The following is a 15,310-nucleotide window of genomic DNA, read 5'->3' as shown; positions in this document are numbered from 1 at the left end:
TATTTTTTTTTTTAAAGTTTCTTGCAGTCATGAAGGCTGCATTTATTTGATCAAAAATACGGAAAAAAAACAGTAATATTGTGAAATATTTAGTAGTTTAAAACAACAATTTGCTATTTCAGTGTACTTTAAAATATAATTTATTTTTGTGATGCAAAGCTGAATTTTCAGCATCATTAATCCAGTCTTCAGTGTCGCATGATCTTTCAGAAATCATTTTAATATGCTGATTTATTATCAATGTTGGAATAAAAAGTTAAAAAGAACAGAAGTTTTTCAAAACAGAAATCAAAATTCAAAGTAGAAAGTCTTTGCTATCACTTTTTATAAATTTAACACATTCTTGCTGAATAAAAGTATATGGAATCCCATTTTTGGCACTGAATAAAAAATAAAAAGGGTAATTGTGACTTTTTGTCTCACAATTCTGACTTTTTTCTCAGATCTGTGAGTTATAAACTCACAATAGTGAGTTATAAAGTCAGAATAGCTGGATATTTTTTTTTTTTTTTTTTCTCAGAATTGCATGATATAAACTTGCAATTCTGAGATCTGACTTTTTCCCCTCAGAACTGGACTTCATAACTCACAATTGTGAAAAAAAAAAAAAAAGTCTGAATTGTGAGATAAAAAGTCACAATCACCAATTCAATTTTTTTATTTGTATTTTTTTATTCAGCAGCTTTACACCAAATTGACATCACCTTTTTTCATTTTTTTTTATTCAGTGGCAGAAACAGGCTTCCATAAAAGTATTGACTTCTTTCAAAAGAAAAAAATAAAAAAGTACTAACCCTAAACTTTTGATTTGGTTTTAAGTAAATGTTGTTATTTTGACTTTTATTCATCAAAGAATCTTTTTAAAAATATCACAGGTTCCAAAAAAGTATTTAGTAATATTAAAAACTAAATTATGTTACTAAAATTGATCTTGTTTGTAGTGGGGCCAATACAAAAATGGAAGAGCAAAAACAAACTATTTAAAGGATTAGTTCACTTCCAGAACAAGAATTTACAGATAATTTACTTACCCCTTGTCATCCAAGATGTTCATGTCTTTCTTTCTTCAGTTGAAAAGAAATTAAAGTCTTTGAGGAAAACATTTCAGGAATTTTTTTCATGTAGTGGACTTCAGTGGTGCCCGTGAGTTTGAACTTCCAAAATGCAGTTTAAAGGAACACTCCACTTTTTTTTGAAAATAGTTAAACAGTTGAGTTTTACCGTTTTCGAATCCATTCAGCCGATCTCCGGGTCTGGCTGTAGGACTTTTAGCCTAGCTTAGCATAGATCATTGAATCTGATTAGACCGATGGCGTCTCGCTCAAAAATGACCAAAGAGTTTCGATATTCTTCCTGTTTAAAACTTGACTCTACTGTAGTTACATCATGTACAAAGACGACGGAAAATGAAAAGTTGCGATTTTCTCGGTCGATATGGCTGGGAACTATACTCTCATTCCGGCGTAATAATCAAGGAAATATGCTGTCGTACCATGGGTGCAGCAGGCGCAATGATATTACACAGCCTTCAACTCTGCCGGCTGCAACCAAGCAGCAATCTCCCGCTCTCTCCGTTGAAACCAACACGGAAGTGACTTAAACTGCAATTCATCGACTGGCCGCTAGAGACTGGCTCCAAAAGGGAGTCAGTCCCATAGACTCCCCATGTTAAAAAGCCCAACTTCACAGCAGAAAAAAAATGTTTACAGCCTGGTACAAAAAGTGGTTTTGGTCTATATAGCTCATTTTGCCCTTCATGTCAACTGTGAGAGGGGTGAATTTTTTTATAGCTCATACGTTTAAATTATATTAAGCGTTAAAGTTCTACATAATTTAGGGCGTGGCCACTTGAGTGACAGGTGGATTGCCGCTGCTGTCACCACCGTCGCAATAAGTGGGCGTGGTTTTAGCAACCAGCTCCACCCACGTCCCGCCTGTTTGCCCATTTTCGATTATCCGGCAGTGACGCGCAGTGACGCGATTCCAGAATGGCGACGGCCGACTCCCGCCCACTAATAGCTTCAGAAATGCTGTTCAGAAACCTACGGGTGATGTCACAGACACTACTTCCATATTTTTTACAGTCTATGGCTGCAACTCTGCATTTACACAAACTTAGTGCCGGTCACTTTCAGGCGCTGCGTAATATCATTGCGCCTGCTGCGCCCATAGTACGGCGGCAAAGTTCCTTGATTATTACGCCAAAATGAGAGTATAGTTCCTAGCCTAGAAAATCACAACTTGTCATTTTCCGTCAGTCTTAGTACACAATGTAACTACAGAAGAATCAAGTTTTAAATAGGAAAAATATCGTCATTATATATGGCCATTTTCGAGCAAGATGCTAAAGGTCTAATCAGATTCAATGATCTATTCTAAGCTATGCTAAAAGTGCTACCGCCACACCCGGAGATCGGCTGAATGGATTCGAAAATGGTGAAACTCAACTGTTTGACTAGTTGGACAATGAGCTTATTTTCAAAAAAAGTGGAGTGTTCCTTTAAATGCAGCTTCAAAGGGCTCTAAATGATCCTAGCTGAGGAAGAAGGGTTTTATCTAGCGAAACGATCTGTCATTTTCTAAAATAAATTAATATTTATACACTTTTTAACCACAAATGCTCATCTTGTCTAGCTCTGCGATGTGCATGCGTAATCTGTGCACTCTGGTTTAATACAGTTAGGGTATGTCGAAAAACTCCTCCAACGTCAGAAAGAACTTTGGGACTTTGTGCTACATTGCTGTTTTGCATGTTCATTTTGTAAACAATGGTTCGGTACTTCTAGAGCGATGTAGGACGATTTTGAAGTTTGAGGAGAAAATGAGATGGGAGTTTTTTGACATACCCTAACTATGTTGAACTGGAGTGCACAGAGTGTGCATGCGTATCGCAGAGCTAGACAAGGTGAGAATTTATGGTTAAAAAGTGTATAAATATTAATTTATTTAAGAAAATAACCGATCATTTCACTAGATAAGACCCTTATTACTCGGCTGGGATTGTTTAGAGCCCTTCGAAGCTGCATTGTAGTCGTCTGCACCATTTTCCTCAACCTAGCACTCAAAAGTGACCAAGATTTCATTCAGCACTAATTTCGTCACTGCATTCACACCGTCGTCTATACTTCCTTTACTGAATTGGTCCTCATCAGTAGACACACTTCATTCTCAGTGGTATTCTGCCTGCAGTGTTGTGTCTGTCCCTCTTCCACTTTCTTTCTTTTTGCTCTTGGTCTGCTTTTGCGCCCTATGGGGGCGTCTTGCTCTATTCATGTTATACTGCAGTGGGAAAACACAACAGCGGCTGTGGCATAAGCACTTAACTCACAGCCTCTCTGTGGATAATGCAGCACTGTGTGTGTGTGTGTGTTTGTGTGTGTGAGCTTGTAGTTTGATGCATGGTTGATGACAGCCGTGTTACTCCTCACAGAGAGGCCAGCTAGTCATCACTGAGACTGACGAGATGAAATGTTTGTCATCCACATGATGTGCTAGTGAAGCTGAGTGACTTTTTTGCTTCTGAAGAAATAAATAACTGTTTTTGACATTGATAATTAAAAATGTTTCTTGAGCATCAAATCAGCATATTATAGTGATTTCTGAAGGATCATGTGACACTGAAGACTGGAGTAATGATGCTGAAAATTCAGCTTTTCATCGCAGGAATAAATTACATTTTAAAATATATTCTTGTAGTAAATAGTTATTTTAAATTTAAACAATATTTCACAATATTACAGCCTTGGTGAACATAAGAGACTTCTTTCAAAAACATAAAAAAAACCCCTAATTTCTCCAAGAATGGTAGTGTGTGACTGAACACACGGCTCATATCAGCATGTGGTGAGATGGAGTCATGTTGTTGTTTAGTAAAGCACCATATGGCTGCTACCAAAGCCTTGTCATACATGAACATGAGTTAGTTTTCCTTTAAAATCATGATATTTGAACTTATGAAGTTGAGCTTGTTTTTAGATTCTAAAATATATATATTTTTTTTACTAGAACATGCCCAACGTCAGGGACCACGATGCATCAGTCTACCTCCGTCTTCAGGGTGACGCTCTCTCCGTGGGAGGCTACGAACAGAACCCCATATTTTGGGATGATGTAAGTTGTAATAACTGTGTTTCCAAATCTGACAGTAAAATAATGTAACTGACATAAATTTTGTTGTTCCTTACATATTTTTGCTATAGTTATGTTATATTTTTTCAGTTCCACAACCTGTATATCAGTTCACATGCATGATCACACACTGCTTCTGGGTAGTTTCCAATTACAAGCTGATTTGATGTGCATTCATGTGTGCATTAGGTGTCTGACTGATGTTTTGTCCAAGTATCTTTCTCGGTAGTGATTCGTAATGTACCATATTGGTTATCAACCTGTATAAATGTGAACTCTGACCACAAAACCAGTCATAAGGGTCAGTTTTTTGAAACTGAAAAAATGTAAAAAAAAAAAAAAGTTCTTTTCTTAAAATGAAGTTCTTAGCAATGCATATTACTAATCAAAAATTGATTTTGATAAATTTATGGAAATTTACAAAATATCTTCATTGAACATCATTATTTTGACCCATACGTTTTTTTTATGAATCTTTGCGATCGCTTTCCTAATAACGTGCTAGTTAGCAAGTTTAGCGGCTAAACACGGCTAAAGTAAACCAGCTCGTCATTCCACAGAGAGAAGAGAGGGGCGGGATGAGCAGAGCTCATTTGCATTTAAAGGAACAACCCCTCAGAATAGGATGATTTTGACAGAGCTCATTTTGGCAAGGTAAAAAGGGTGTTGTTTTACACAACCATTGAGAATTTTTATTTAAAGTATATTATCGACTTTTCATTAAGACCCTAAAGAATCATATCAACTTGTGGAAAATGGGCATCCGATGACCCCTTTAAGACAAATGACTTTTTGAAGATCAGTATTTAATGACATTTCTGCCTATTTTTACGTTTAGATTAACTTTTCTATAATTATAATTAGTCTTATTTTAGTATTATTTATATACTTTTATAATATTTCTTACTATTTTGAGTTAGCTTTATATTTTGTTTTCATTTTAGCTTTAGTATTTTTTTATATTTCTGTATACTTGAATTTGTCATTTTAAATTTAAGAATTGTAAAATTGAACTTTTTTTAAAATTTCCATTTAGTTGCAAAGGTATGATTTGTACTTTTAGATTGTTTTTCATCATATTTATATGTATATGTATATGTATATATATATATATATATATATATATATATTTCAGCTTTATTTCAATGACCAAATACATTTAATAATTTTAGATTTAGTTAACAATAACTAAATATTTTAATTTAAAGGGACAGTTCACCCAAAAATGAAAATTCTGTCATTAATTACTCACCCTCATGACCTTCGTTCATCTTCAGAACACAAATTAAGATGTTTTAGTTAAAATCCGATGGCTTTCTGACCCTCCATAGACAGGGTCACCATTATGGAGAGTATCATGCAAAAGTAAAAAAAAACCCCAAAAAAACCAAAAAAACGACAAAAGCTGCCACGAATATTTTGCTATGCGTTTGATTACGCACAGGCGAGTACCCAGAAGCTACAACGATCTACGATGCCACATTAAAGAGCGCCAAAACTTAATTGCTTGAATCCTGTAGGTTCATAATTAAAAATGTGAATAAAAGTAAAAGCAATTAAATGTCTTATTATAATTGAAATGTAAACATTAAAATGACAGGTAATAGTAGATTATGACAAGTTTTACGACCCTGTCTGTCAAAATGATGAACTATGTTAAAGTCTAACGCAACCTCTTATATATATATACAGTCATGTGAAAAAGTTAGGACACCCTATTGAATTTCATGGTTTTCTGTATCAGGACATAATAAAAAATTATCTGGTCCTTGGCAGGTCTTAAAATTTGGAAAATAAATCCTCTGATAAACATCATCACATGACATATCACACAGTGTCATTATTTATTTAAGAAAAGTACAATCAAGAGGGAAAGGCCATGTGTGACAAACTTAGGACACCCTATGAGTCAATTGCCTGTAGATCCACTTTTAGCAGCAATAACTTGAAGCATTCATTTTCTGTGTTCTGTGACTTTATTAGTCTCTCACATCGTTCTGAAGGAATTTGGACCACTCTTCCTTTCAATGTTGCTCTAGTTTATTGAGGTTTGTGGGCATTTGTTTATGCACAGCTCTCACCACAGCATTTGAGTCAGGATGAGCTCTGGACTTGGACTGGGCTATTGCAACACCTTGATTATTTTCTTTTCAGCCATTCTGTTGTAGATTTGCTGGTTTGCTTGGGATCATTCTCCTGTTGCATGACCCAATTTTGGCCCAACTTTAGATGTCGGACAGATGCCCTCGCATTTGACTCTACAATACTTTGATATACAGAGGAGTGCACAGCCAACTCAATGACTGTGAGGTGTCCAGGTCCTGTGGCTACAAAACAAGCCCAAAATTATCAGCTCTCCTCCAGCATGCTTGTCTTTTGGTATGTGTTTGTGCTGATATGCTCTTTAGGTTTTCACCAATCTTGGCGCTGTGCTTTATGGCCAAACATCTCCACTTCAGTCTCGTCTGTTCGAAGGACATTATTCTAGAAGACGTGTGTTTTGTTCAGATGCAACTTTGCAGACCTAAACTGTGCTGCAGTGTTTTTGTTTTTTTTTTTTAGATAGAAGAGGCTTTCTCCTGCCAAGCCTTCCAAACATGCCATTTTTGTCCCATATTTTTCTAATGGTATTGTCATGAACTTAATCATTTAACATGTTAACTGAGGCCTGTAGAGTCTGAGGTGTAGTTCTTGGGTTGTCTGCCATTTCTCTGAGCTTTACACAGTCTGATCTTGGGGTGAATTTTTTGGGACGTCCACTCCTGGAAGGAGAGGTGTCTGTTTTCAATGTCTTCCACTTGTGAATAAACTTCAAATTGTTTGGAAATGGCCGTATTACTCTTCTCAGATTGATGGCAGCAACAATTGCTTCTCTAAGATGATTGCTGATGTCTTACCTCCTTGGCATTGTGTTAACACACACCTGAAGGCTCCAGACCAGCAAACTGCCAAAGCTTATGCTGTTATAGAGGCGCTCAGACTTGCTGATGATCAGTTAATCAAAGGTATTTGATTAACAGTGCTAGTTAGTATTATTTACCCTCTTAATTCCATTGTTAACAATAAGGGTGTCCTAACTTTGTCACACATGGCTTTTCCATTTTGGCTTTATTTTTGTTCAGTAAATGATGGCACGATGCAATTTGTCGTGTGTGTGTGTGTGTGTGTGTGTGTATATATATATATATATATATATATATATATATATAATATATAATAATTTTTTTTTTTTTTTTCTTTCTTTGTGCACCAAAGGTATTTTCGTAGCTTTGTAAAATTACAGTTAAACCACATGGACTATTTTAACAATGTCCTGCATTTCTGTGCCTTGACCGTGATAGGACCCTTGCTGACTGTGCAGAGTGAGACAGCTCTCAGATTTCATAACAAAATTTTTAATTTGTCTTCTGAAGATGAACGAAGGTCTTATGGGTTTGGGTGAGTAAGTAATGACAGAATTTTAAGTTTATGGGTAAACTATCCCTTTAACACTTTTGTATGTGTGTGTGTGTTTTATGTTTTCTACTACAATTACAATTTTATTAAGTTGTAGTGAGCTTTTATTTTATTATTTTTAAATATCAGCTCATGGAAAATTCTCTCACTGGTAGCGAAGGCATTATGGTGGTATTCATTTATGCTCATCTTGTAAATGGGATCATTCTGAAATAACTTTATGGCTGAAAAATCCTGAAGCATTTGTGTGAGTCAGAAGAACTGGAGTTACTGTGTGTGTCTGAGTCAGCTCTTGATGTGTATTTAGCAGTGCATGACACCTGCAGTATCACTTTCAGTAGCCTCTTAATGAACTCCTGTGTTGCATGTAAATGTGCATGTGTAGGTGTTTCAGTCAGTGTGTCTACAGTATTATTTGAGCTGCTCCACTTATTTCTGCTGTAATGTGCTTGTGGTTCAGTCTTCAGTACTGGGCCAATGATCTGGGGGGCTGATGAGGGGGTTTTGATTGTAAAGGTTAGACTATGTATTATATCTAATTCTAACATGGCAAATGATAATAACTTAAAAATATTTATATTTTATGTCTCCTTACAAATGGATTTTTAGCCTGTACTAGGGGAGGATGATATAATGGTAGACACGGTTAAAGGTTGAGATTTTGTCTCTATCGTGGTTACACAATCGCATAATGTTTCTATGCCACATGGTCAGCGTATCGTTTGCATGTGTTTTTAAGCCTTGCAGTTTAAAAACAAGTGATTTTAGGATGTTAAAATGCAGTCAGTAATGAAAGAGAACGCATTTCACTATATGTACACGCTGTCAGAGAGGGACACGCACGTGATGTGCAGAAAAATTGAACCAAGTTATTTTTGCTGCCTTGAACGATTAAATACAAAATTTAGACACATAAAAGTGTGTAAGTATCCGTAAACACTGTAATTTCAGACTTAAATGAAAGAAAACACAGGTGTAACAGTATATTGGATCTGGCAGCTCTTAAAGTGACAGCAGTCTAATATTCCTGCTCTCTGTCATTCATGTTATTCAAACAACAAAAGTTACTTTTGTATCTATAATAAGAAGAAATATATATTTAATTCACACAGTAAAGAAGAACAGTGTTTTTATACATTTGATTACTTTATACAATGTATGTAGCATTTCTTATTTATTTGTTCTACTGTTATTACTTTTTTTTTTTTTTTTTTTCTCCTATTGCTTGCTTGTAATTAGTTTCTTATTCTTATTTAATTGCTGACAGTTTACTTGTTTTGTTTTTTTTCAATTAGGCTAGTATTAGTTTATGTGATATTGACACTGGTGACAAGAATTATGAAATGTCTATGGTATCAAACATTTTAATATCATAAAAGCCTTATTTAAAGCAAAAATAACTATATTGTGATTAAATATCTTTACTGTGAAATAAAATGACTCATTATATAAGATTTTGGTCATATCATCCACCCAGTCTTTATTTAGTATTTTAGTAATTTATATAACATTATAGGTTTCGTTGTTTTTATTTTATTTTGTATTTATATTTTTTATTTTATTTACAATTTTAGTAATTTAGTTGTGTTGTCATTTTTATAGTTTTTTTTTTGTCTATTTTTAATTTATGTAAATTTGTTTTTATTGTTTTTGTTTATTTAGTTTTAGTTATATTGTTACTTCAATGTAAGCTAAATAAAAATGAGAAATACTGCCTTGGCAACTAACTCAAATATTTTTTCTTTAATTTTATTTTATTTCAAGTACACACAAATACAAGTAATTACAAAGAAACTGCTAATAAATGCATTGACTATAATGGTACTTTCTTGTAAAACATACTCTAATAATCGTTATTTTCTATTTTTAGTGTGTATAAGAATTTTTAAGTGTCCGCAATAGTATGTAACATTTTTCAGTCCAAACATAAGAAGTCAAAAAGGAGATTTACTGTAACTGATATGGGGCTTATAGCACTAATATCAAATTCATTTTTTAAGGAAATGTTGCACACTGTGCACAATATACTGCAGAAATTGTAAAGGTATTACTGTACAGTAGTGTGATATTTCATACGTAGCGTGTGTGTGTGTGTTTGTGAGTGCTTCTGTCTGCAGATATGCCAGTGTAATGATGTCTGGAGATCAGGTTTTAACCCTGTCGCCTCCCATTTGACCACCTTTACACGGCATTGCCTTTAAATGATCTCCAGCCAGCACTATTCTGTGTGTAACAAAACTTTCTCATTAAATTCACCCTCTGTCAGCTCAGGCTTTCACTAGAGAAAGCAACAGTCATGCTATGTAACAGCAGATCAATAACTTAGGGAAGTGTGAACTTTTTGAGAAATGTGTTTGTAGAAACGGCGGAGGCCTGAAGCTCTTAATGAGACGTCGTGTGAAGCCTGGCCGGGTTCTCAGCACATGCAGCCTCTACAGTTTTATTTTTACACCTCGGTCTGCTCCACACCGGCCACATATTCTCTCGATTTTTGCAATCAGCATTTCATCAGCTGTCAGATTGCTCACACCGTCTGCTGCTTCTTTCCATCCCACGGTTTGGAGTTCATTGACAGTCCCCTGTGGCAGCCAGAGAAGACAGTGACAAGCAGAGGACTTTGCTTAAATAAAATTACAAATTGAAAAGTGTTCATGGTAGAAGCATTAATGTTGTGCCAGGAAAGTGAAGTCGGAGCTGTGCAGATGGTGGGAGGAGGTTCAGTCTGCTCCGTAAAATCATGAAATCAAAACTGACTCTGTAAAAGTTTTGTCTTATTACGCTGTAAAGAATAAAATTGTCTTAGTTATAATAGATATAGATGTAATAAATGTATAACGTCATAATTCTCATATCTCGTAATTGTGAGATATAAAGTCAGAATTGAGAAATTTAAAGTCCGAATTGCAAGATGTAAAATCCGAATTGAGAGATTTAACATCTGAATTGTAAGATACAACATCCAAATTTCAAGATGTTAACTCTTTAAGTTTGAATTGCGAGATATAAACTCAGAACTGAGAAATGTAAAGTCTGTATTGCAAGACATAGCGTGACACCCAAATTGTGAAAGGTAAAATCTAAATTGCGAGATATAAACTACAAATTGTGAGATGTAAAATCTAAATTGTGAGATATAAACTACAAATTGTGAGATATAACGTTCGAATTGTGAGTTATAAAATCCGAATTGCGTGATGTAAAGTCTGAATTGCGAGATGTAAGTCCAAATTGTGAGATATAATGTCAGAATTGCAAGATGTAAAATCTGTATTGTGAGATGTAAAGTCCGAATTGCGAGATACAACATCCAAATTGCAAGTATAATGTCAAAACTGAGATGTAAAATCCGTATTGTGAGATGTAAAGTCTGAATTGCGAGATGCAGTATAACGTCCAAATTGTGAGTTATAAAATTCGAATTGCATGATGTAAAGTCTGAATTGTGAGATGTGAAGTCCAATTTGTGAGATATAATGTCAGAATTGCGAGATATAAAATCTGTATTGTGAGATGTAAAGTTTGAATTGCGAGATACAACGTCCAAATTTTGAGTTATAAAATTCAAATTGCGAGATGTAAAGTCCAAATTGAGAGATATAAAGTCTGAATTACAAAATGCAACGTCCAGATTGCGAGATGTAAAATCTGTATTGTGAGATGTAAAGTCCAAATTGCGAGATATAATGTCCGAGTAGTAATATATAACATCCAAACTGCGAGATGTAAAATCTTAATTGCGAGATATAACGTCCAAATTGTGAGATATAACATCCGAAATGTGAGATTTAAAATATTAATTGTGAGATATAACATGTGAATTGTGAGATATAACATCCAACCATTGCGAGGTGTAAAATCCGAATTGTGAGATGTGAAATCTTAATTGCGAAGATATAACATCCGAATCGTGAGATGTAAAATCCAAACTGTAAGATGTAAAATCTAAATGGTGAGATATAACATCCGAATTGTAAGATTTAATAGCCAAATTGTGAGATGAAAATGTAAAGTCTGAATTGGGAGATACAACATCTGAATGGCAAGATACAACGTCTGAATTGTCAGGTATAAAATTCGAATTGCAAGATGTGAAGTCCAAATTGAGATATAACGTCCGAATTACAAGATGCAATGTCCAAATTGCGAGATGTAAAATCTGTATTGTGAGATATAATGTCCGAATGGCAAGATATAACGTCCGAATTGCAAGATGTAAAATTGCATTGTCCGTATTGTGCAATGTATAGTCCAAATTGCGAGATGTAAAGTCTGAATTGATAGATATAACGTCCAAATTGCAAGTTATAAAATTCGAATTGTGAGATGTAAAGTCCAAATTGAGATATAACGTCCGAATTACAAGATGCAACATCCGAATTGCGAGATGTAAAATCTGTATTGTGAGATATAATGTCCGAATGGCAAGATATAAAGTCCGAATTGCAAGATGTAAAATCGCATTGTCCGTATTGTGTGATGTAACGTCCATATTGCAAGTTATAAAATTTGAATTGTGAGATGTAAAGTCCAAATTGAGAGAACATCCTAATCGTGAGATACAATATCTGATTCATGAGATATAACATCCGAATTGCAAGATGTAAAATCTTAATTGCGAGATAAAACATCTGAATTGAGATACAACATCCGAATCATGAGATATAACATCCAAATTGCGAGATGTAAAATCTAAATTGTGAGATATAACATCCAAATAATGAGATATTACATCCGAGTTGCGAGATGTAAAATCTTAATTGCGAGATATAACATCCGAATTGTGAGATGGAAAATCCGAATCATGATATAACATCAGAATTGCGAGATGTATAATCTGAATTGTGAGATATAACATCCAAATTGTAAGATAAAACGTACAAATTACAAGATGAAAGTATGAATCACAAACTATAATGTCCTAATTGCTAGATATAAACTGCAATTGTAAGGGGAAAAAATTCAGAATAATCAGATAAAAAGTCATAATTACTTTTTTTATTTTTTATTCCGTGGCATAAACAAACAACAGAATTGTGAGATAAGTAAAACCAGAATTCTGAGTTTATATCTTGCATTTCTTGTCTCGTCTCGTTTTTTGTGGGACTTTTGTGTGATTAAGAATTACCAATTACCTTTTTTTTTTATCCTGTTCCAGAAACAGGCTTTTAAAATTGCTTGCTCAAACACATATGAACTCCAAACACACAGATCCTCCATAGATGTATATTACAAAAAAGCAAAAGTGAAAGGTCAGTTGGACACCAGTAGTTTAACATGATTGGTGTTACATATAATGTCAGTGACATGATATCATCCAGTAAGACCTTCCTCCTGAATCATAGATGCAGTGCTGGATTTATGGCAATGGTGAGCTCATCACATCTGACCAGGTCACTCCACTATAAAATTGTGTATTTGTTCTGTGATCCTGCAGGTGTCTGATAAGTTTGCCTTCAGCTTGTTTGATCTGGACTGGGACGTCTTCATGCAGCACATCGACGGTGCCGTGAACAGAGTACCTGCTCTGGAACAAACTGGAATCAAATCCACTGTCTGTGGTCCAGGTAAATGAACATATACACACAGAAAAATGCATCGAACGCTCAGTTTACGACATGTCTCTGATACATTAAAAAGAACCGTCTCATAAGCGTCATTCTTTCAGGATTCAACGTACACTAGTCATGCAGTATGTTATTAAACGTTGATGTCATGTCACTGAAAAGAACCAGTTTGTAAAAATCATTCAGTTAACTAATCAAATTTCACTGGTCATGCTGTGACCAAAGAAGTCGTTATTTAATCACTTTAAAGAACCGACTCATCGCTTAGGAATCAAAATACATTTTTCATGCTTTGTGTTTAATCTCTATAATGAACCAGTTGTTTAGAAATCTAACTGCGTTTTTCATGCTGTATGTTTTTGAATCACTAAAAAGAACCGGTTCATAAGAATAATTCATTTAGGAATCAGCTACATTTTTCACACTGTTTCTTTCTGAATCATAGGAGTCACTTGTTCAGGAAACAAACTACATTTTTCACACTGTTTCTTTTTGAATCAATAAAAAGAACCCGTTCATAAGAGTAATTTGTTGGGGAATCAAAGTACATTATTCATGCTGCTCCTTTCTGAATCACTAAAAAAGAACTGGCTCTGTGTCATTTGTTCAGAGCTATTTGTTCTGGAAACAAACTACATTATTCACACTGTGTGTTTCTGAATCACTAAAAAGAACCGGTTCATAAGAGTGATTTGTTTGGGAATCATTTACATTTTTCACGTTGTTTCTTTCTGAATCACTGAAAAGAACTGACTCATAGGAGTCATTTGTTCAGGAAACAAACTAAATTTTTTACACTGTGTGTTTCTGAATCACTATAACCGGTTCATAAGAGTGATTCGTTTGGGAATCAGACTACATTTTTCATGCTGTGTGTTTTTGAATCACTTAGAAGAACCACTTATAAGAGTCATTTGTTTGGCAATTAAGCTACATATTTCACGCCATTTCTTTCTGAATTGCTAAAAAGAACCGGCTCATAGGAGCCATTTGTTCATGAAGCGAACTACATTTTTCAGGCTGTGTGTTTCTAAATCAATAAAAAGAACCGGTTCATAATAGTTATTTGTTTGTAAATCAGACTACATTTTTCACAGTTCACAGAATCACTAAAAAGAACCGGTTCATAAAAGTAATTTGTTGGGAAATCAAACAGCACTTTTCACGCTGTTTCTACCTGAATCAATAAAAAGAACTGGCTCATAGGAGTCACTTGTGCAGGAAACAAATGTTTTTCACACTGTTTTTGAATCACTGAAACAGCTCATAGGCATCGTTTGTTCAGGAATCGTACTGGTCATATTTTATGTCTTTGATTTAAAAAAAAAAAAAAAAAAAAAAAAAAGAAATGAAACTGCTCGTAGAAGTCATTTGTTTCTTTTCAAATACAACAGATATTTTTTTCAGAATACATGTGATGCAGTATACAGATATTTTTTATTATAGTGTAAAGTTTAGTTTATATTTCTAAAGTCATAGTGTCTTCATTAGAGCATTACACAGACATTATGACAGTAAGTTTGATCTCGCTGTGCTCTGCCAGTCACCTCACCAGGTGATTGGCTCACTAGACTGCCAGTCAAATAACTCTGTGCTCTGATTGGCTGATTTGTCACCGTTCCGGCTCTCCCCAGAGATTCAGTCAACCTTTACTGGCTGTAATAAAAGATGACAGGTGTGAAATGCCGCTAACACACTGTAGTGGCTGTCGGTCACTTGCAGACGGGTTTCGGGTCAGTGGATGAGCGCTGCTCAAATCATTTTAAGAGAGTGTTAGCGAAGACTCCATTCACCCACTCCTCAGCTATTAAAAACGAGATGTCGAGCATATGTATAATTCAGCTCTGCTATCAATGGACTTTGCATGAACCCCATTTAACACTTGATAATTATACCTTTTGGTGTGACCACGGTGTCCCACTGGCTGTGGGTGTATCCACTTTAATCAAGAACTACACTTGGAAATCACCATTACTTAATTGAAGACCACCTGAGTGCATTGGTTTTTCACATGATTTCAGAATAGATGTAATAGGTGTTTGCTATTCATATTCACTCTGTGTTTCGTTGGCCTGCCGTGACATGAGTCAGTATATCGTGAACATTGGCCAGAGGTCCTGATCCGCTAACACTGTTGGCTCAATTACCTGCGACACCTTTAT

General features: G+C 35.0%; 1 protein-coding gene across 2 annotated transcripts in view; it reads left to right on the top strand.

The window, feature by feature from the left end:
* sardh (sarcosine dehydrogenase) overlaps positions 1–15,310 on the top strand; it is an 80,086-nt gene that overhangs the window by 7,798 nt on the left and 56,978 nt on the right. For both annotated transcript variants that reach the window (XM_051120891.1, XM_051120892.1), the window contains exons 7-8: positions 4,006–4,110; positions 13,019–13,148. In XM_051120891.1, coding sequence (XP_050976848.1) covers positions 4,006–4,110; positions 13,019–13,148 — 235 coding nt within the window. The remainder of the gene's footprint in view (positions 1–4,005; positions 4,111–13,018; positions 13,149–15,310) is intronic.

The sequence above is a fragment of the Labeo rohita genome, chromosome 10 (assembly GCF_022985175.1).
Source record: "Labeo rohita strain BAU-BD-2019 chromosome 10, IGBB_LRoh.1.0, whole genome shotgun sequence".
NCBI classification, from domain to species: Eukaryota; Metazoa; Chordata; class Actinopteri; order Cypriniformes; family Cyprinidae; genus Labeo; species Labeo rohita.
The sequence above is the reverse complement of the archived record's forward strand: the minus strand, read 5'-3'. Positions and strand labels throughout refer to the sequence as shown.